The 21,468-nt window shown below is 40.7% G+C and overlaps 1 protein-coding gene and 1 long non-coding RNA gene across 4 annotated transcripts in view; one reads left to right on the top strand and one right to left on the bottom strand.

The window, feature by feature from the left end:
• Nucleotides 1-21,468, bottom strand: part of LOC309349310 — a 349,787-nt gene that overhangs the window by 265,407 nt on the left and 62,912 nt on the right. The gene's annotated exons all lie outside the window — the stretch shown is intronic.
• Nucleotides 1-21,468, top strand: part of NETO1 (neuropilin and tolloid like 1) — a 102,239-nt gene that overhangs the window by 45,040 nt on the left and 35,731 nt on the right. For 2 of the 3 annotated variants that reach the window (XR_014159827.1, XM_081875107.1), the window contains exons 5-6: nt 20,372-20,413; nt 20,565-20,692. The exons of the other annotated variant lie outside the window; for it this stretch is intronic. Coding sequence is in view for 1 of the 2 variants with exons in the window: in XM_081875107.1 (XP_081731233.1) it covers nt 20,372-20,413; nt 20,565-20,692 (170 nt within the window). In the remaining variant the exon portion in view is untranslated. The remainder of the gene's footprint in view (nt 1-20,371; nt 20,414-20,564; nt 20,693-21,468) is intronic. 3 annotated transcript variants of the gene reach the window in all.

Raw genomic sequence — 21,468 nt, 5'->3', positions numbered from 1 at the left:
CCTTAGCCTTTACATACATCTGAGAACACTCTCAGCCGGAACGATTTTCATTTCAGCTGGTGGACATTATAAGAACTTTGTAACTAAGAATCAGTGCCTGAGTTTCTCCCCTCGTGCACCCATCCCCTTTCTTTTTGCTGCATGTCTTTTGCATTGTAAGCCTAAGGGCAAGGACAGTCTTATTATTAATCTTTGTAAGCCACTTTGAGACCCTTTGGGGCTGAAGAGCAGTGTGAAAATGCTTTTAATAAATGTGCACGTTGTTCAAATTTTACAAGGTTGCTTAAAGAAACTCCGATATAATGCTAATGCACATGCAGCCGTTGGATTTACTGGTTCATTGTGAAGCTGCCCTAACTCTCTGCAAGGATAGAAGCAAAGCACAGAACTATTTGACAACAATTGGGAGAAATGAAGAAGACACAAGAAAATGTAGGAAGCCTCTTGGTGGTACTTTCCTGGGGAATTTGCCTACAGATGAAGCTGAATACATTAGGTAAAAGCACAGCATGCTCCTTTCAACGTAAATTTTGCTTTCAAATGGAAAACACTGAAGTTACTCAGCTGATATGATAAAATCTTCTGGGAGATAGACCGGAGAAAATTTGAATCTCTACAGAGAATATTGCTCTGTTCCTTCACAGCTTCTTCTGATATACATTAAGATAATAATATTTCTACAGGATTTTGATGTGGTTAGAGTATGAACGGATGGGTTTATCTTTAGCCAAAAGAATATAGCTCTAATTCACTTTTCAGGTATAGGCACACAACGTATTTGGGCAAAAGACAATAAGAATATGGCATTTTCTTCATTTTTGCCTGGTGAAACCTGGTCTCCAAAAGAAAAAAAGCAAAAATTTCTCTGACCAGGTGACTGTGTGTGTGTGTGTGTTGTATTGTTCTGTGTGTCTGCGTGTAATGTGTTGCTTCATCTGTTTGTGTGTAACTTGTCATTGTGCATGTTCCTGTGTGATATATTGGGACTCACGGTTGCAAGTGCCAGATTGCTACACATCTGCCAAAAAATGCACATTAAACATCAATAAAAACAGCGCATAAAAATGAATTACTTCACATTTACATTTTACCTGTGTCAGATTGTGCCTCCAAATCTCATCCCAGCCAGACATGTGTGTTTGCATGTGATTTTTTTCTATATGTTTTTGTGCATGGCATGCTGCACTCAGTTGCATGTGAAATGGTGATATAGTATTGCATGTTATTCTACATGTGTGTAGCTTGTTGTAAGTTACGGTATATGTCTTAACTTCTGTACCATATAAGCAGCAAACACATCTTTTAGACTCTCACATACATGCTTTTTGGTGCATCTTAGCACTGATTGACCTTCTAATTCCATATTAATTTGTCACTGATTGCAATATATATTGCAGTGACAACTTGTCTAATGTCTGTTAAACTGTCAAACTGCATGAAGATATTTATCAGGTACAGTCATACCTCGGGTTGAAGTAGCTTCAGGATGAATATTTTTGGGTTGTGCTCCGCGGCGACCTGGAAGTAATGGAGCGTGTTACTTCCAGGTTTTGCCGCTTGCACATGCGCAGATGCTCAAAATGATGTCACGCACATGAGCGGAAGCGACAAAACGCAACACGCACATGCGCAGACACGCAGTCATGTCTTAAGTTTACTTCAGGATGCGAACGAGGCTCCGGAACGGATCCTGTTTGTATCCAGAGGTACCAATGTATTAGGGAGCAATCCTATGGCAAGATGCACTGGGTTCGGCAGATCTCTGGCTGAGTTGGCAGGTTCCCAGCACAGCCATGCTATGCCAGATTAACTCCATCAAAAATCTATTATAAAAACTTGAAACTAGGAAAAATAAAAGTTAAGTGAAAATTAGCTCCAGGACTAAGATGCTGTCTTTTTTTTTTTTTATCACCCTTGACATTCCCGATTTTATGCATTTTGATTTGTCCCTTTCTCTTTCCCCACTTTCTCTTTCTACAAAATCAGTTCTGTGCTGGAAACTAATAAGTCATAGGACAAAAACCTGCAAAAAGTTCTGCGCTGAAGACAGACATTCAGGCCTCCTTCAGCCATGAGCCAGAGCTTCTTGAGCAAAGTTTTTCTTCCCTTCTACTCTATAGCTTCTGGGGTGATCACCTCCACCATGCATGCAGGTTTGCCCCCCAAACAGAGCTCACTAACAATTTACAAGCATCCACAAACTTATTTTCCACCATTCATTCAAAAGCACTTATAAGCTTGTTCTTGCTGAGGTGTCAAATCTTCCTAGGAATAGTCTGCCAACCAGCAAACTGAGGGAGAAAGCTAGCTGTTGTCTGTTGTAAGGGGTACAGAAATATTTGCCTTGGACTGAATGAACCAGCTGGAAAGATGTGTGCCTGGCAGCATCCTGGAGTCCTCTAGACTCCTTCCTAAAGCCTAGTTAGTGCTTTCCCAACTTTGGGAAGAAGGTGGGAAGACTCTAGAACTCTACCAGAGCCTCACACCTCCTTCCCAAAGCCCAGGACCTCACTTATACAGCTTTAGGAAAGTTAGGGGGCATCATCTTTTGTCTTCATGTGCCCCTTGTGTAACATAGCAGTGTGTGGCCTGCAGGTTCCATGTTGAAGTACTCTTGCGGCCTACTTAGCATGAAAAGCTGGACCTGATCTAGTCCATCATCCTGTTCTCAAAGTGGACAACCCGTGAAAAGCCTGCAAGCAGGAACTGAAGAGGATTTGAGTGCAACAGCACTCTGCCCACCTGCAATTCCCAGCAATTCAGAGGTATACTGCTGTGCACACCAGATAGTTTTCATATGTGAAGGCTTTTTATATAGGCCAGCCAGGAAAGATTTCTGTGTTTGTCGTGGTTAGCTGGTAGATTACATATGCTTCAGGTTACAGATGCTTCAGGTTACAGACTCCGCTAACCCAGAAATAGTACCTCGGGTTAAGAGCTTTGCTTCAGGATGAGAACAGAAATCGTGCTCTGGCGGCGCAGCGGCAGCGGGAGGCCCCATTAGCTAAAGTGGTGCTTCAGGTTAAGAACAGTTTCAGGTTAAGAACGGACCTCCGGAATGAATTAAGTACTTAACCCAAGGTACCACTGTATATATATTACAATATATAATAAAATATAATAAGGTTATCAAGTCACATCATGCTTATTTATTCCCCCTCCTCTTTGCAATTAACTATACTCAAAGTGGGTTCACATCAGTATTACATTACAGTTAACAAATTCCATTAAAAAACTGACAAAATCACAGTTCAAATAACCTAAATAATCAATTACAACAATGCTCAATTTCTAAGGCCGGAAGACTTTTCATTCATTTAGAAGAGCAAATGCTTCCTTTATGACTGAAATTAAAAACAATGATGTATAGACATATGAAAAACCACCATTATACAGCATATGCTACTTCTCGATAATGATTCCTCATGAATCTTTGTGTTAGTGTTTGATATGCTTGCAAACATCTAGACAGAAATATGTGTGTGTGTGTTTTGGTATTTTCAATTACATGGGCATTTCTTCCTGGTGGATCTTGTCATGTCTTCCTGTCCTGTAACATCATCTTAGTGCTATCTGTGACAAGCATGCAGGCTGTTGGTTGATTAGATAACTAGCTGTCTCCAGATTTTCTTCTGCTTCAAGAAAAAAAGAGTATATTTCTTGCTCAAGTAAGACTTCTGATAGCCAGGCTAGACTGTTCTGACAGTTTGTGTGATTATGATTTATCATTTTAAGGCCTGCAATACAACCAACTGAGCACCTTCCTTCTCTCCTGTTGTTTGGCTTTGGACATTTCATCATTGCTGAAGTGTTTCCATCCCTTGAGAGACAGAGAAGAATTTCTAAGAAGATGTGCTGTGGAACTGTGAAAAACGTGTTCTTTGACCCTCCAAAGTAAATGCATATTGTACATCTGTTACTGTAATTCCCCTTATTCTGTGCATGGTAGAAAATAAACAGAACATAAGTGATTTGAAGCCAAGCTTAAGTAGTTCTGATCCTGCAAAACCTGTCCCCTGCTCTAGCATATTTTTCACAGGAGAGTGGTAAGAAGGATGTGGTTTTTATGTGAACTGCATCATATTGGCTAATGTGATGGACAGCAAACTCCAGAAGTGGGAAGGGAAAATGGTTATAAACAATGCTATCTTCCATCAGGGTAGTACATCAAGAGGGTAGCATCCAGTCAGCTGAGACCACAAAATAATAATTTGGTAAGTAATGCAAAACAGAATTTATCTGAACACATAGAAAAACCATAACTTTTTTCAGTTGATGGAAACAAGCCCTGTTAAATTAAGCAAATTTAAATCAACCTATTATAAAATATAGATTTTGTAAGGCAGAAATATAAATAAGTTTCAAATAAATTTATATAAGAAGATACACAGGATCCTGAACACCATGTTTCTCTTGCAACATGCATTTTAGGGGCAGTGTTTTCAGGGTGTTCTTAACCTAAGGTTACCAGATGTCCCCGTTTCCCGGGGACAGTCCCTGGATTTACAAATCAGTCCCCATACAAAATCCTATCATTCCTACTGAAGTTGAAAAGTGTCCGTGGATTCATTGAAAAAAATCCGGTAACCTTATCTTAACCCCGCTCCCCACTGACTCTCCTCTCCAATGCTGTTGTTACTCATCTTCCCCAAGGTGAGATCCAATGAACTAGCCCAGCCATGTGTCAAGGGAAACATCTTGTGAATTATCTTAGCAAATCACTGTTTGAGAGAATGGATTTGTCAAGGCAATATGTAGATCTGCCCGTAAATACCTTGCTCAAAGATGTTAAGCAGTGCAAATCTATGCATGCTGTAATGGGGTTTGGGGTTGCTTGTGCGTAAGGCGCAAACTGCTCCAAGCTGAGTAGTTTGGTTAAAACTTTCCCCTGGCTGGACAGTCAGTACTCCATGACTGTCTCAATCACTGGCAGAATCCGTCAGTGGGTGTTTCCTGAATTTCCTCCAACATAAAAGTTCTTTGACACCAAGTCGCCGCCTAGCTTCCCTGCGCGGAAGCTTTCTGTGCAGAGTGGGTGTCCCAAGGGGAGGTCCTTTGCTCTCCCCGCTGGTCTCGCTGGAACAGTCCCGGAGCCTTCCCTCCGAAGCTCCCTCAGCCTCCCCTTTCTCCCTGGCGTCACGTCTATTTCCTTCCCCAGCGGAAGCTCTCCCTCTCTCCTTGCTGGTTCCCTCTCCAGCGTCATTGGGGAGCCTTACCACCACCCTTGGCTCCGATGGCAGTTCCCTGACACATGCTTATTCAGAAGTAAGTTCTATTGCGTTCAATAAAACTTATTTATTATAGTATTTATTAATATATAGGTAAAGCTTCCAGGAACTAAAAAAAAGTCCCCAGAACTTATATTGACAATAGATAAATATCAATAAAGCAATTAATCTTTAAGTAGAGTTTGGTCACAGTTTGCTAACTGTGCACGCTGAAAATCATAGATGTTCTGGTTTCTAAAGCAGAAGTACAGCCTGATCCTATTTATATTAACCTGAAAGTAAGCAACATTGAGAATTTACAGACAGTGTATGTCGGATTGAATTCTTAGGCTGTTAATAGTGTTTTGATTGATATGAGTTATAATCACATTAATAACAAAACAAAACAAAACAAAAAACCTTTCAGGGACCTGAAAGGCAATCTTAAAAGGAACCTGTCTCATAGTTTTGTGATAATTAAAACATTTTGTTGTGATTTTTGTCTTTTGTTGAAACAGGAATAGCAATGCGTTAATTCAGATTGATTCATTCTTGAAATTATTTGCTCTTCTGACCCAATAGCGCTCTTTTGGAACAGCTGATTTTGAAATAGCAGCTTTCAAGTCTGGTGCAGCCTGTTCAGTTGAAGGGCATGGATTTAAACTGAATTTGAAAAGCCTAACATTGGCTAAAATACTAGTACATACTTCAGCTTAACTGTGCTGGAATGAGAGTGTTAGAAGTCTAGTTTTTGTTTGTATTTCAGCTGAATTGACTAAAAAATAGAAATATTTTGCACACAGGAGAATGTTTGGCTTGGGTTCCAACCGTGAGTTGGCATCTGACTAAGGAGGCAATCCTACAGCAAGACCCACTGGGATGAGCTGCTTAGGATGCAGTGGATCTCTAGCTCAGCTTACTGATTCATGGCTCAGCTGGCGTTATGTCCCCATCCCCTGTCTTAGCTAGTACACCAGTGTAATTTGCTCATCCTGGTTCAAAGCTGGGTGAGCAAGGCTGGCGTAGATCCCCAAAATGGAGTGTAGTGGGATAGAAAGGGAGGACTTTGGCTGGATCCCAGCCAGTTCAGCTCAGTCATGTAACCTGGCGACCTGGCATAGACCACTATTTTAAAGGTTTGTGCCCACCCAGCAGCCAGGATTAGGCAGAGCAGCAGCAGGAGTCTACTGAACAGGGTTTGGATATGGTCTACTCTTAACTGATACTAGTTTACTTTACATCACCTTCTTGTGCATAGGATTGCTCCTTAATCTACTATTTTTCTGCCTCCTTAGCATGCAGAATTGGTGTTTTTGCACCCACTTGCACCCTCATCTGTATGTCATACTTTGGAGTGGATACGATTTGCTGCTCATCAATCCCTTCCACCCTTCCTTCATCCTCAGGTTAACGTTCACTACCTCAATCCTCAACGTTGAAGTAAATGCGAAAAGGAACCGAATAGTCTGTCCTTGCCAGTTTAAAGGACTTCATGTTCCTGCAGGAAAATAATTATTATAATTGATTCTCTAGTAACTTTTTTGATGGGGTTTTATCGATATCCAGCCTGGTCCACGAACCAATTAAACTGGATACTTGAATTAGTTGAATTCGTTCCACTGTAGCCTGTAGAATCAGCTTAAATCCAAATAGGCCAGTTCAACTGATTTGTGGAAGGAGCTAACAGTGTAATTGGAAATTGGGAAAATTGCTTTTAGTGAAATCAGTAGGAACTTAAAACTTTGACATACTACAACAACCACTGCTCTTCCTCACCCTTTTCTTTCCCAGTAGAATTGAGATTGATTTGCTTTGTTGCAGTTCTTCGTTAGACAACACAACTAATAGATAATGTATCTGAGCTGTGGGGAAGGACTGTAGTTCAATGGCAGAGCATCTTCCTTTTATGTAAAAGGTTCCTGGTTCAATCTCCGGAATCTCCAGGTAGGGCTAGAAAAAACTTGCCTAAAACTCTGAAGAGCCACTGCCAGTCAGTATAAAGAATGAGGAGCTAGATGGACCACTGGTCTGATTTGGTATAAGGCAGCTGCTTCCTATGTTTGTAGACATGTGCTAGGGCAGGGGTGGCCAAGCCCTGATCTGGCACCCCAAGCATTCTGCCCCACTAAGATGCCATGTATTTTGTTGGTGGTAGCAAAGAAACAAAACAAAACACACACACACACACACACACACACACACACTATAAATAAATATGGGGCATGGGAGTAGAGCCCAGTACCCTGATCCATCTGTTGCATCTCAATTTCTTTCAGTTTCTTGAGAGCCAGCATGGTGTAGTGGTTAAGAGCGGTAGATTTGTAATCTGGTGAACTGGGTTCGCGTCTCCGCTCCTCCACCTGCAGCTGCTGGGTGACCTTGGGCCAGTCACACTTCTCTCAGCCCCACTCACCTCACAGAGTGTTTGTTGTGGGGGAGGAAGGGAAAAGGAGATTGTTAGCCGCTTTGAGACTCCTTCGGGTAGTGATAAAGTGGGATATCAAATCCAAACTCTTCTTCTTCTTCTTTCTTATTTTTTAGATTAAGTTCAGTTCTCAGCATTTCCACATCAGTTTTGCATTTTTTATAAACAAAAACAAAACACTCTTATTAAACACATTTTTGCAAAGCAATGTCCCTTAATATTAAGCATGTTATTTCACCCCACTGATACGGGATGTGCATTTTTATGCTCCACCACTGAACAGGGTTTGGGTTGGGGGTTTCTTTACAACAGCTTAACTTACACCAGCATGCTTTCTTAGTTGAAATATGTGTCCTACTGCTGTTTTCTTTGTTGAGTGATATACAGATAGCATTTTCCTTGATGCATGACACACAGATCATATTTTTCTACAAGGAAAATAGTGAGTAAGGAAAAAGGTTAAAATTCCACACCTCTATTGCTCTAGTAGCCCTGACCTTAATCTTTTCTGCCCACAGCTGCTATTCTTTAAAACTATGGGAGAGCCAAGCTCAGTTGTCCCTACGGCTCTGAACCAGCCGTTGATGCTGCTAAGTACTGTTGAATGTAGGTCAGAAACAGCTACTTCTAACTAAAATGGCTGTACTTTAAATGCGTAACTTACCGCTCCCATTGCATCAAAAGCTTCATGCCTTGATACTTTTAAAAATTCCATGTTAGCATTACTAAGCAGCCATTCACAAATGTTTTCTCTTTTTTCTGTACAGTTTTTATTTGATACCTATGTGTCCCCTCCCACATTTTGAAGCGTAAAGTGTCAGGTCTGATTCTCAACCCAGCAGAATTAGTATAGTGCAACCGTACCCTACAAAACTGCAACCCAAAAGTTGGTTCTGATCCCTTATTAGTAAACTTCATATTATCTTCTTTCTTTTCTTAAGAACCGGAGGAAGGGATTATTATTTCTTTTATGAAATAATGAAACTAGCTGTTGCAAGAAAGACTAAGCTGTTGCCACTACATGTTTCATGTATCTTTCTGCCTTGTAAAGTATAACACAAAACCAACAATAATAAAAATCAAGTCCCACTTTGTGAGTCAGTCTGAATGCTGGAGTAAACTGTAAGGGAATTTATAAGGTTCCCTTACTGAAGGTTAATAACAAGATAAAGAATTCAATAATGTTTATTGATTGCACGTGCAAAGTAGAACTCACTATAAAGAAGTCTCTACAATAGAATTAAACTCAATACGCACATAGGTGTAAAATCATCAAAGCCTCCCTTCATTATGTTAGTTTATTCAGCCATAAAGCATCATTTAAGTGACACTAACCAATTAGCAATTTACACCTTTTGACATGTGCAGTTAGTCCCTTTTGTTGCTACCATATTTTACACCACCAGCTATGCAAGAGTGCTTAATCTGCATTTCTCTTTGAAGCCTCTACAGCATAATTTGTTGCATTTTCCAAGTCTCCTGATGACTCTGAATGTTTCCTTATCTGTAACATTAGCCTGCTTACTCCCTTCCAATAACATCAAACATCGCTTTGCCCTCTTTCCACCTAGTAGTTTCTCTTCAAGACAATTTAATTGTATGATTTAACTATTTTGGTCTGGTCCCTACAGCAGCATGACGGGAGCAAATCACATCAATATTAGTAAATGGCAGCACTATGTTTCCTATTGGACTGGTTCACAAGGCACAGGAAGCCAGACAATGGCTTCTGAAGGCTTTGAAAAGGTGAAGGCTCCTGGAAAGGAGATCACAGCTGTTATTCTTTTTAATGCTGAGTTAAGCCAATGTCCTCTGAGCTGGGAGTTTTGGTTACTGAGAGTAGGGTAGAGTTCATGGTTAGTGAGAAGGGAGTTTAAGTGTGGGTCCTAGTTCGGAAAATAAGCTAAGCCAAAAACCATCAGAGATCTAACAAACTACAGTTCCCAGAATTCTTCTTTTTTGCCAGGGGGTGGGGTGAGAAGGTGCTTTAAATGTGTACACAGCGTAATTGCTTATGCTTACAGTGTATGAAGGCTGGACTTCATACTCATTTAAAGTCCATTTATTTGGATGCATATGCTATGAGTATAACTTATAACGAAAAGATCGACAGAGGACGCTGTGGCGATTGCCCTCCATGCCGTTCTTGCACATTTGGAGCAGCGGGGGGGGGGGGGGTTATGCCAGACTGCTTTTTTTAGATTTCAGCTCGGCATTTAATACCATTCTACCACAACGTCTGATGTCTAAACTGGAAGATCTGGGGCTCCCGTTATCAGTTTGTGGGTGGATATTGGACTTTCTGTCAGACTGCCCCCAGAGGGTTCGGTTGGGCCCTTATACCTCTAATACACTTAAGACTAACACAGAAACACCACAGGGATGCGTACTTAGTCCGCTCCTTTATATTCTCTACACGTACGATTGTGTCGCTGCTCACCCTAGTAATAGGGTTGTCAAATTTGCAGGTGACACAACCGTGATTGGGCTCATCTCTGAAAGGGAGGGTGAAACGGACTATAGAGATGAGGTGGAGCGGCTGACAGAGTGGTGCAGAGCTAACAACTTGCTCATAAATACAAGGAAGACAAAGGAGCTTGTGGTGGACTTCAGGAGACAGAAGAGCAATGTCCAGCCACTTTTGATTGATGGGGTCTGTGTGGAGAGGGTAACAACGTTCAGATTCTTGGGTATTGAATTACAAGAGGATCTGTCCTGGAGTGTCAACACAAGCGGGCTTGTGAAGAAGGCGCAGCAGAGACTGTACTTTCTGAGAATCCTAAGGAAAAACCATCTTCCGCAGAAACTGCTGCTTGCCTTCTATCACTGTGCCATTGAGAGCGTGCTCACTTATGGCTTATGTGTGTGGTACGGAAGCTGTACTACCCAGGACAGGATGGGGTTGTGCAGAGTTGTGAAGGCAGCAGAGAGCATTGTTGGCTGCCCACTCTCCACCTTAGAGCAGATTTATGCCACAAGGTGCCATAGGAAGGCACTGGACATAGTAAAAGATCCATCGCATCCTGGTCACTGTCTCTTCGAGCTCCTGCCGTCGGGACGGAGATACAGGACGATGAAGACAAGAACGAGCCATCTCAAGAACAGCTTCTTCTCCAGAGCGATCTCGGCCCTGAATGGGAAACCTGGACTTTGAAAGTCATCTAATCTTCCTTGCTGTATTATACTGTATTGTTTTAATTAGTGTTTTTATAGTTGTTCTGATTTTGTGTGGAGTGCCCTATCTGGGTGGATGGAGCAGCCAAGTAATTTTCGTTGTCCCCGAGAGGGGGCAATGACAATAAAGATGATGATGATGATGATGATGATGATGATGATGATGATGATTATAGAATCATAGAATTGGGAGCTCAAGGGTCACCTAATCCAACCCCCTGCAATGCAGGAATCTCAACTAAAGCTCCAAAAAAGGAGAATCCACCACTACCCAAGGGAGTCTGTTCCATTGTTGAACAGCTCTTATCACAGAATTAGAAGGGACTTAAGAGGTCATCTAGTTAAAGTCCCTGCCAATGCAGCATCCCTGATAGGTGGCCATTCAACTTCTGATTAATAACTGCTAAGCTAACAAATAAGAGTCTACCATCTTCCATGACAGCCTTTCCCACTGATGAAGATCTCCTACCATCAGCAAGTTCTTCCTAATGTTTATTCTACATCCCTTTTCTTGTTAGTTGAACCTATTGGTTTGGGTTTCACTCTCAGAAGCAACATAAGACAAATTACTTCCATCATCTATGTGACAGCTCTTCAAACATGTTAAGATAGCTGCCACATCACCTCTAACCATCTCTTCTCCAGAATAAACATATGCAAATACATCAACCATTTCCCACCTGGCTTTGTCTTCAAGCTGCTCACCATCTTTTTCACTTTCCTCTGAAAACACTTCAGGTTTTTTTGAATGGGTGAGATGCACTTGTGAACTCATAATGTATCTATGACTGCTAGTCAGGAAAGCTGTTTGCCTCTGAATACTAGCTCTGAGGAACAACAGTGGGAGAGAGTTGGTATGATTTTGCTGGGATAAAAGTGTGATATGTATGTGGTTGCCTTAGGTCAGTTGAACATGACACTTCTGCATGCAACTGAGCGGTAGCTTGATTTCAAAGGGCTTTACTGCAATCTTAGGTAATTGTGGTAGGTATTTTTGGCTGTAAATAAAAACCCTGTGCTGTTAGAAAATGATCAAAAGGGGAGCAGTGGTAGAAATTTCTGTTGCAGCATTTTAAAAGCACTATTCAGCAATTATGACAAACCACTTGTGGTTGTTTCTGCTTGTGTGTTGTTGTTGTTTTTGGGTTTTTTTAGGGAAATGCAGCAGATGGGGGACTCTGAAGCTTTTTAATGGTAGCATTGGGAGTGGGTAATAATTGGCCCTTAAAATCCCCCCAGTTCCAGGACCTGGACAATTTAATTCAATACAGTCAGTCTAAATTAATGCAGGAACTAAGAAAAGATTTATATAACTGGGGAAGTTTAAATCTCTCTTGGGTAGGAAGAAACTCCGGAATAAAAATGAGCATTGTGTATTGCATTTTGTTCTTCTTATTAAATACCATGTTGAAAATGAATGATTGTTTAACTTAAAAAATGGCAGAATCTTCTGTTAAATGTTATGTAGGTAGGCAGTGAACCCAGACTTACATCAGAAATGTTCTATCAGCAAAATAAAATAAAATCAGATGGCTTGGCATTGTGAAGGACAGCAACACCACACTCCATTGACAACCCAGTGGGGTAGCTCATTAGCAATGTGTAACCTGTACTACTACTCTGTCCTCCCCACTGCCTGCTGCACCTAGGTCAAGGGGTGCAGAAGTCCCATTGACCCACAGTGCTCTACTTGGGAGTAGTGGAGACTGCCCCCCAAATTCTAAGTGTACTACCTGGTCACTTCAGTCTCTCAGCCCTCCTGATCCCCCAGGCAATTTATACCATCAGTGTAGACAAGTTAAGCAGTCTGGGATCAGGGAGAACCAAACCACCCTTGAGTGTGCCCAGAAATATAACTATGCAATTTATTTAAGGGGAGTATAAAAAGAGGAGGAGAAACAGCAGCTATGTACACCTATGCAGAAGCAGAAGCAAAACAAAACACCAAACCAGAATATTGGTCTGATTATATATTAGGCACAACATAGCAAAACACATTCTTATGGTCACCTCTGATAATGGTAGGTGGATGAGGGACAAAAGAACACAGGAACAACATTGATACTTATGGTCCTGTGTGTCCAGGAGGCCTTGAGGGACAAGTTGCTAAGCTGAACCAATCACAAGGCAGGCACTTGTTTCAAGAAACTGAGCTTAACATCTTTGGAAAACTGGGAGATGGGACTGTCGTTGTTCACTATTGTCAAAGTTGTCCAACTCCTCTATTCCAAACTTAAAAATGGAAAGTGTAATGCTGGTGGTCAACAAAAGAGGTTTAAAGACTGTCTCAAGGCAATTTTTTTTTTTAAAAAAGTAATATAAACACCAATAACTGGGAAAGACTTCCCTGCGAGAGCTCCAATTGGAGAACAGTCTTTACCAAAGGTGTCATGGGCTTTGAAGACACTCAAACTCAGGACGCAAGGGAGAAATGTGCTAAGAGGAAAATCCACACCGTGATCAACTCTTGCCCGGAAACCAATGTCCCCACTGTGGAAGGATGTGTGGATCCAGAATTGGCTTCAAAAGTCACTTACGGACTCACTGTTAAAACCATGTTTATGGAAGACAATCTTACTCAGTTACAAGTGATCACCAAAGAAGAAGAAGAAGATTCTTAAAGTTGTCCAACTTCCCTGCCAGTCTTTCCTCTGCATCTGTATAGGAGGGGAGACATGACTTCTCCATTTGGACAAGATGGAGAGCTAGAGAACTTGCTCTTCTTAAAAGGCCAGACTAAGACAGAGTTTGCCAACCCTCAAAGGTCCCTCGGCAAATTTGGATTTTTGAGTCAGTGCCGTAGACATCACCCCCTCTGGTTACATCTTTCCCCCATTCCTTGGAACAGCCCTCCTCCAATGAAATACAGGAAACACACATGCACACAAACTTCACTTTTCCAAGGGACATGGGTAAACATCAGATCCAGTAGAATTCATCTGAGCCTTGAAAATCACAGAGAGCTGAAAGAGAGAGGAAAATGGCGCCATTCTTCCAACTTCCTCCTTCAGCTATGTACTTTTCAATGGAGTAAACTCTCACCACCTGATAAGCAAAGGGGCAATAAGTTGGGGTTGGGGGCTTAGAGACTTTGGGAATGCTAGGGAAGACTTCAAGGTCACGAATGCATATACAGACACCAGTTTCCCTGGGTTGTTTACGTGCCAAGAGTAATAACAGTGGTCTGGACTGCAGGGTTGACATACATTCACAATATCTGAATACACACTATACATTTAAAGCACCCCCCCCCCAAATAGATTTCCAGGAACTGTATTTTGTAAAGGGTACTGGGATTTATAATAATAATTTTATTATTTGTACCACACCCATCTAACTAGGTTGCCCCAGCTACTTTGGGCAGCTTCCAACAGATATAAAAACATAATAAAACATAAAATTAATTATAGTGCTATGAGGGGAAATTGCAGTTCCCAGAACTCTTTTGGGGGGGGGATATGCTTTATTTAAATATGCTGTATGGTGTGTATGCGGCCAGTAAATCTTCTTGCATACCAAACAGACTAAATAACAGTACCAAGGGCCTTCTGGCGGTTCCCTCATTGCAAGAGGCAAAGCTACAGGGAACCAGGCAGAGGGCCTTCTCAGTAGTGGTGCCCGCCCTGTGGAATGCCCTCCCATCAGATGTCAAAGAGATAAACAACTACCTGACATTCAGAAGACATCTTAAGGCAGCCCTGTTCAGGGAAGTTTTTAATGTATGACATATTAGTGTATTTTTGGTCTTTGTGGAAGCTGCCCAGATGGGCGGGGTACAAATAATAAATTATTATTATTATTATTATTATTATTATTATTATTATTATTATTACTACTACTACTACTACTACTACTACTACTACTACTACTGGATTAGTCTGCAGAGTTGTATTCTCTCACCCTATCATAGTAACCAGACTCAAGTAACCCCTGATCTGCCAGCCTTTTTAAACAACTTTTTAAAAACCACACAGCTAGTACCGCTCCCCTAAATTTCAATCATAGCTGTGATTTCACTAATCAGCTAAAAATGATGCTTGGTGAGAGTAGGCTCATTTCTCACAAAATGAGTGAGCAGAATAGGTTTTGCATATTTGGCCTCATATCTCTGATTCTACAAGGGGTGAAGGCTTCCCTTTTTAAAAAAAAGGACAATGGGAATTGGGACCTATTAATGGTACAACAGAATGTATTTACCAGTGTAAATAGGTTTATCTTCAGCATAGACCAAAAACTCTAATGAAGGTGCCAGACATACCTCTGTGGGGAAGGAATTCCACAAATTAGAGGCTGCTGCAAAGAATGCCCTCTCCTGGGTCACCACCCAAACCTCTGAGGGCAGTGGAACTACCAAGAGACCCTCTCCATTGATCTTAGGACACTAAAGGGTCTAAGTGGTATTTCAGATATTTGGGGCCTATTTGGGCTCAACAGCTGGAATTGAGCCTAGAAATGAACTGGCAATCAAAACTTGATAAAACCCAGCTAATCAATCAGTATGGCAACCCTAAGTGTACATTATTGTTGCTGTAGTGCTTAAAAACACCTGTTTTAAAATTCAGATTTTATATGGCTTTATACACTGGAAAGTTCTCAGTTGGCCAGGGCTCTTTGTGGTGTGTCCACATCAAATGACTTACAGTCAGTACTTAACTGAATTGCACACAGCAAGTCAACCAAAAGTAATTAGCTATATTGTATGTAATTTCTTGCCTAGTTTACCAGTCTGTGCTTACAGGCATTGTTTTGGATTTGTTTTTTTATAGGGTTTAAGGCATCCTTGATTTTAAGAAACAGCCTTTTGCAATAACATCAAGTCCTGATACGGCAAAAAAATAAAAGGTGTTCTGGGCAGCTATGGTTTGTTTCCTCAAAATAACGAACATACTTAACAAATGCCTTTGAAAATCAGGCCAAGCAGCTTCCTTGCTTCCAGACGGAAGATTTAATTAAAGCCCTGCTGGGACAAATGAGCCTTTGCTCTGACTTTGGTTGCTTTTGATGATGGGTGAACTCCTCAGGCATGTATTATGCAGCAAGTCAGATAAGTTCATCATCGTGGCCACTTCTTGACATACTCAGTGGCATTATTAATTGGAAGTCATTGTTGCATATGTTAGGTCATTGGTGGCCCATAAGTCAGAGCAGCAGACTTTTGTGATGCACCAGGATGGGACTAGATGGCATTGTGAGCCAGTCTATAGTCGGGCCTTCATTTCTGCCTATCTCGTGCTATGCTCACTGCTAAGCAGTTCATTAGATGAAATAAAATCCTGCTGTGGTGCTGAGGGCCAATATATTCACATGTGCTGCAGTGGTATGTTCCTTTACTGTGTGGTTGATGTGGAAAAGTTGACTTCTATTGCACTCAGTGATGTCTCCCTATCTATTTATATTTCACCATTGATACAGCAATGCAGATGTTCACAAACTGCATGACTACTGTGCTGGTCTCTCAGGAGCTGTCAGGGCTTGAAATAGTTATAATTATGCAGTGGAAACTTAAAGGGGGGAAATGCAATTCCTGTAGGCCAGGATTCCCTGGCTTCAGCCGTGATGTATTCCTGTTAATGGGCTGTAGGCAGGCAAATTTGTCAGGTTATAACCCAGATTACGCTCCTGCCTTTTTATTTTTTAACAGACCTCCAACTGTTATAAGAAAGGACAAGCACAGTTTCCTTGCAATTGACACATTTCTTCACTCTGGTTGTTACTCTTTTCCAGTATCTAGAACCCTGACCCACTGCAGAGTTTAAAAACAAGTAAATAAATAAACAAAAAATAACATTCTGACAACAGCCTTTGAATTTTGACAAGTTGTTCCTTCCTGTAGGACAGGAGCAAGGCTCATTTACAGGGGGAACTTGTCAGAACTCAGTTCCAGCACCTCTCAGGTGAGAGCCATTGCCATTCTAAGAGAAAGAGGGAGAGTGTTCATGGTGCATTCCAGTACCTCTTTTTCTAAAAATATAGCACTGGACAGGAGTATCCAACATGATGTCCTTCAGAAGTGGTTGTAGATATGTATTGTTTTGTGCTGCTTATGCAGGAACTCACGGAAAATTGAGTGAATGGTAAATCAGACTTTATTCTTAGTGAGGCCTAAGAGTATGCCTGCATAGAATCTAATTCCTCCCACTAGGATACACCACTGACTCAGATCTGGCCTCTTGGGTCATAGCTGTTTCTCTTAAAGGAGCCACATGCCAGATTTTTTTTTTTAAAAAAATGTATTTAGTGGATAATGCATATATTACATAATGCAACTCTTATCATCCTTAATCATTGGATTTTCTGGCTTAGGCTGATGGGAGTTGTCATCCAATAATAGCTGGAGGGCAACACGTTGGCTACCCCCACCAAGGGAGCATATCATATTTCCTGCGAAAATGTGAAAATAGCAGCAGATTAATCCCCTGAAAATAGCAGCATCAGCCAATTTTTATGTGCACTTGTTTTAGTGAAAACCCCAGATACCAAAATTAATCAGTTCCCCTCTTACTAATGTTCCCAGTAATATTGAAATCCCAAATATGGAAAGAAATTCAGCAGAGGAGGATTTCATAAGTAGCTCTGCTGTTAAATGTATGGAAAATAGACGATCCGATCTTACACATAGCCACATGCTCATTGAATGGGATATAGTAGGGTTCCCACTAGTGGCATTAATGGCCTAGTTCTCACTTTATTAGCACAGGATGGGTGTAATTGAAAAGTGCACTTTGGTGTTGCATCACCTATCTTTAAGGAAGATGTGTGGAATGTCCCCTTTACTCTGGTAGCAGGGTCCAGAAAATTGTCTATTTGCTAGGATGACATGTCAGATCATCCTACGTGGACCCTGATATCTAAGTCGGAGGCCCTAGTTATGTATCTACTTCCCTGGTCTGTGAGGTAGGTGACCACATGAGCTTTGGAATTCCCTCCCAGAACATTGACAGTGAACAGCTACACTTCACATTTTGGGAAGGCTTTAAATGCTCATTTGTTTCAATTGGCCTTTTCTGGCAAGATCCACACAGCTATAAAAAAAACACATTGAATATGCTCTGCAAAAAACCATTGTAAAGCTCAAAATTGAAAATATAATTGAGTTGCTATGTCAGCAACATTCAAAGCACTGTATTTTGACTAATGTAGCTGAGTCTCCTGAATAATTTTTCTTATAATATAGGCTGGAATACTATAATTGTAGTTTTTATGAATTCTGGTTTTAGTAACGTTGGATTGTAGTTTTTATTGTTGTAAGCCACTTTGTGGGTTTCCCCCACAAAAGCTGCATATAAATATTTTTTTTAAAAAAACTTTTTAAAAAATATCATATGATCTTTCCAATAAATGTGTTTGGCAAATTCCAGACATTACCAGGTTTTTATTTTGTTTCCTTATTGTGGAATTGCACTATAGTGATAAAGAATAAGGCTTTGGCTGCTGCACAGAGAACTGTGTCAGTTTATTGGTCCATCTAGCTCAGTATCAAGTGAGTAGCAGGTGCACAGACACATGGCTGGGAGACGTAAACAGTGAGGTCAGAAGGATATGAAATGCAGAAAAGTACAGATGCTATTAACAGTGGCCATTCACAAAAAACCCCCCAGACATTCTGTCAGGCATGTTCTAAGCCAATTCACACATGTAGTGTGATTCAAAACCCATTGTGTTATTTCAATCCACAGATGATAGCACAACACAGCTATCCCTCTGGAAACAGTTTTACAATTACTAAGCACTGCTTCTGGAAAAGAGGATTCAGTGGTACTTGTAGTGATGGTGGTATAGGAGACAGAATGGTGTATCTGGGCAGTTCTGGATTCTAGTCTCTCTTTAGCTATGAATCTGACTGGAGAGGTTTGAGTTAAGACTTTTTTTAAAAAAAAACTGCTTTGAGTTTCTTTTTTTTGTTTTTACAATCAACTGGTATCTAGATTGCATGAAAATAAATAAATAAATAAATAAAGTCAGTGTCTTTCAACCTAACCTACACCACAGGGTTGTTATGAGGACAGATGTGGCATGGCCTCATGTATGCTACACTGAGCTGCTTGGAAGCAGAGTAAGCATAAAATGTAATAAATACATTGTACTGTATGTTCTTACTTAAACAGATTCCAGTATCTAATTTCTATAATTGCACATGTGCATTTTCGTTACCTACACATTTTGAAACATTACTTCCAAGGCTGAGATACTGCGGTGTAATTCTGACGGGTGACAAACAATGTAAAGTTAATAAACTCATTGAACCAATTAAAAAGTATTAATCATCAATTTTAGTAGGCTGAATCCCAGTAGATTTCTGTCAAGTTTTCTAGGCCAGCAATTTTGTGTGTGTGATGGGGGGGGGGGGGAGAGGAATAGCTGCTTATGAAGGTGAAAAATCAGACATGCCTGCAAAGAAGAAAGGTGAATAAATGTATATTTATTTATAAATGTTTCAGATTTGGTTTTCCCCCTCATGCTGTATCCTGAAACCTGGTTGCTGCTTATAACAATTTCAAAACGCAAGCATAAAATTAGTTCTAAGTGGTAACGCATTCACAACATTCTAAAAGCATTCTGGAGGCCACCCAGGCTTTTGCAAATCGGTGGTTTTCTGTGTCTCTGAAGCAGTCAGTCATTGATGAGAATGCCTTGCTACATAACTTGAGCACCTGCTTTCTTGAAGTAATGGGCAACAGGATTCTCCACTATGCACTAAAACCTCTTAACCCATACCCTTGCTAGCAAATCTCAACACCAGCATCACATTATCTCATATATCACCAGAAAGCTCTAGATTCATTCCTGGCATAAACTCTTTTTCTTGAGACCTGTTGGAGACCCAGCAGGCATCAATTAAACATTTGATGCCTATCAGAAGACAATTAAATGGTTAGAGCTTTGTGGTCTCAAAAGACTTTTACATATCAGTGCTGTCCCTGTTCCAAACGCTTCCTGTGGAAGCATAAGTTCCAAGAAATCACACACTTGTAATACTACAGAATTGGTGATCCCTTATCTTGTACATTTCAGTCCTGTGCCTGTTTTGATCATTGCATTCATCCTGTATCAAGATGAAACATCTACTATTTGTAACCTGTTCTCTGAATATAAACGAAAGGTGAAAGTAAGTTTTGCAACTCTTGTAACTGATATGGTTGTCATTTAAACAAAGCATTGTCTACAAAGTGGGTAAAATTCTGAAGGAACCTTTCTTGTCCCTGAAGCATACTGTATTTGTATTATTGGTATTAATACATATTTAAATGCCTAATCTGTTAATGGTAAAACTGGCCTTTAATGCTAAGTCTTCTTTTAGCAAGTGTTATTTTCATGGGAGGGAAAACTTATTATCACAGCCAGTTGTTCATATAAAGGGGGGGGGTCAAATTCAGCTTATTTGAGCAATTTATTGTGCTACATTATCCTTCAGTGGGTGACTTTGTTCTTTAAAAGCAAGTCACATTCTTGAATGCACATTAGTAGCTCTTTTCTACAGGGGGCCCCTAAATAAAGACTAAGCTAGCTTGCAACTGAATTTTTGAAGAAAAAAAATTAATTGTTTCTTCCTTAATTTTATTTTAAGATCCGGATTTCAAGGACCTTGGGGTTTTGAAACCATTGCCAGGTTGGTATGTTCAGTGTTTCATAACACTTGGAAGTCTTCAAATTTTAATTGAGATATATATATCTATATCTATATATATAGATATATATTTCCTTTCCCCTCCACCTTCTTTATTGGGTTTGATTTTGTTGTTGTTATTGTTATTACTCAGTTTGTGAGTTTGAGATGGGAGGATCTGAAGGAATTGTGGAATCTGTGCAAATTGGGAAAGAAGGGAAAGCTTCGGACACTGAGGCAGTTGATTGTAAATGGTACATCCGAGCACCACCAAGATCCAAGGTCAGTCCTGTTCCATTCTCTGATTTGGGGACTTAATTTAAAGAAGTGGCTTTACTAATACAGCATTTATTACTTTGTACAGACAGGCTTTGCTTAATATGACTTGCACTGTTGAGCCTGTAAACTGTTATTTTCCTTTATAAGACGGAAAAGCAATTTGTCACCACACAGAATAATAGCCGTCAAGTGTTCTAAATCATGATTTGGGCTGTATAATAAATTGGTCATTTTGAGCTAAAGGGATGTTTTAGATTTAGGTGGGTCCTTCTAGTCTGTTCACAGCACAGCAAATGCACTTTTCCCTTTCCCTCCCCCCCCCCAATTTCTTGCAAGGAATTCATTCTTCTATACCTCATTTTTCCAGCACTTAAAGAGCAACATTTTTATCACTGGGACAAAGATGGCTTATTATTAGAACATAATAAGAGCCTGCTGGATCAAACCCATGGTCCTGCTAGTCCTGTTCTCACAGTGCCCAACCAGATGCCTGTGGGACCTGACCACAAGGGCACTCTCCTCTCCTGTGGTTTCCAGAAGCTGATATCCAGTAGGATACTTGCCTCTGAAGGTGGAGGCAGTACATAATCAATGGCTACTAGCCTTGATGGCTATCATTTCTGTAACACTAGAAAATATTCAAAGCACATCATAATCAGTTTCCTGTAACTCTTCCAACAGTCATGCAAGGCAGATCACTAATGTAATTCCCAAAGCATACATGGGGAGCTGAGGATGATATACAGTGGTTTGCCCAAGATCACCTGATAAGTTAAAGG

The sequence above is a fragment of the Podarcis erhardii genome (genome assembly GCF_964252035.2).
Source record: "Podarcis erhardii genome assembly, chromosome: 8".
In the NCBI taxonomy this organism is placed as follows: Eukaryota; Metazoa; Chordata; class Lepidosauria; order Squamata; family Lacertidae; genus Podarcis; species Podarcis erhardii.
This window is presented reverse-complemented; position numbering and strand designations above follow the sequence as displayed.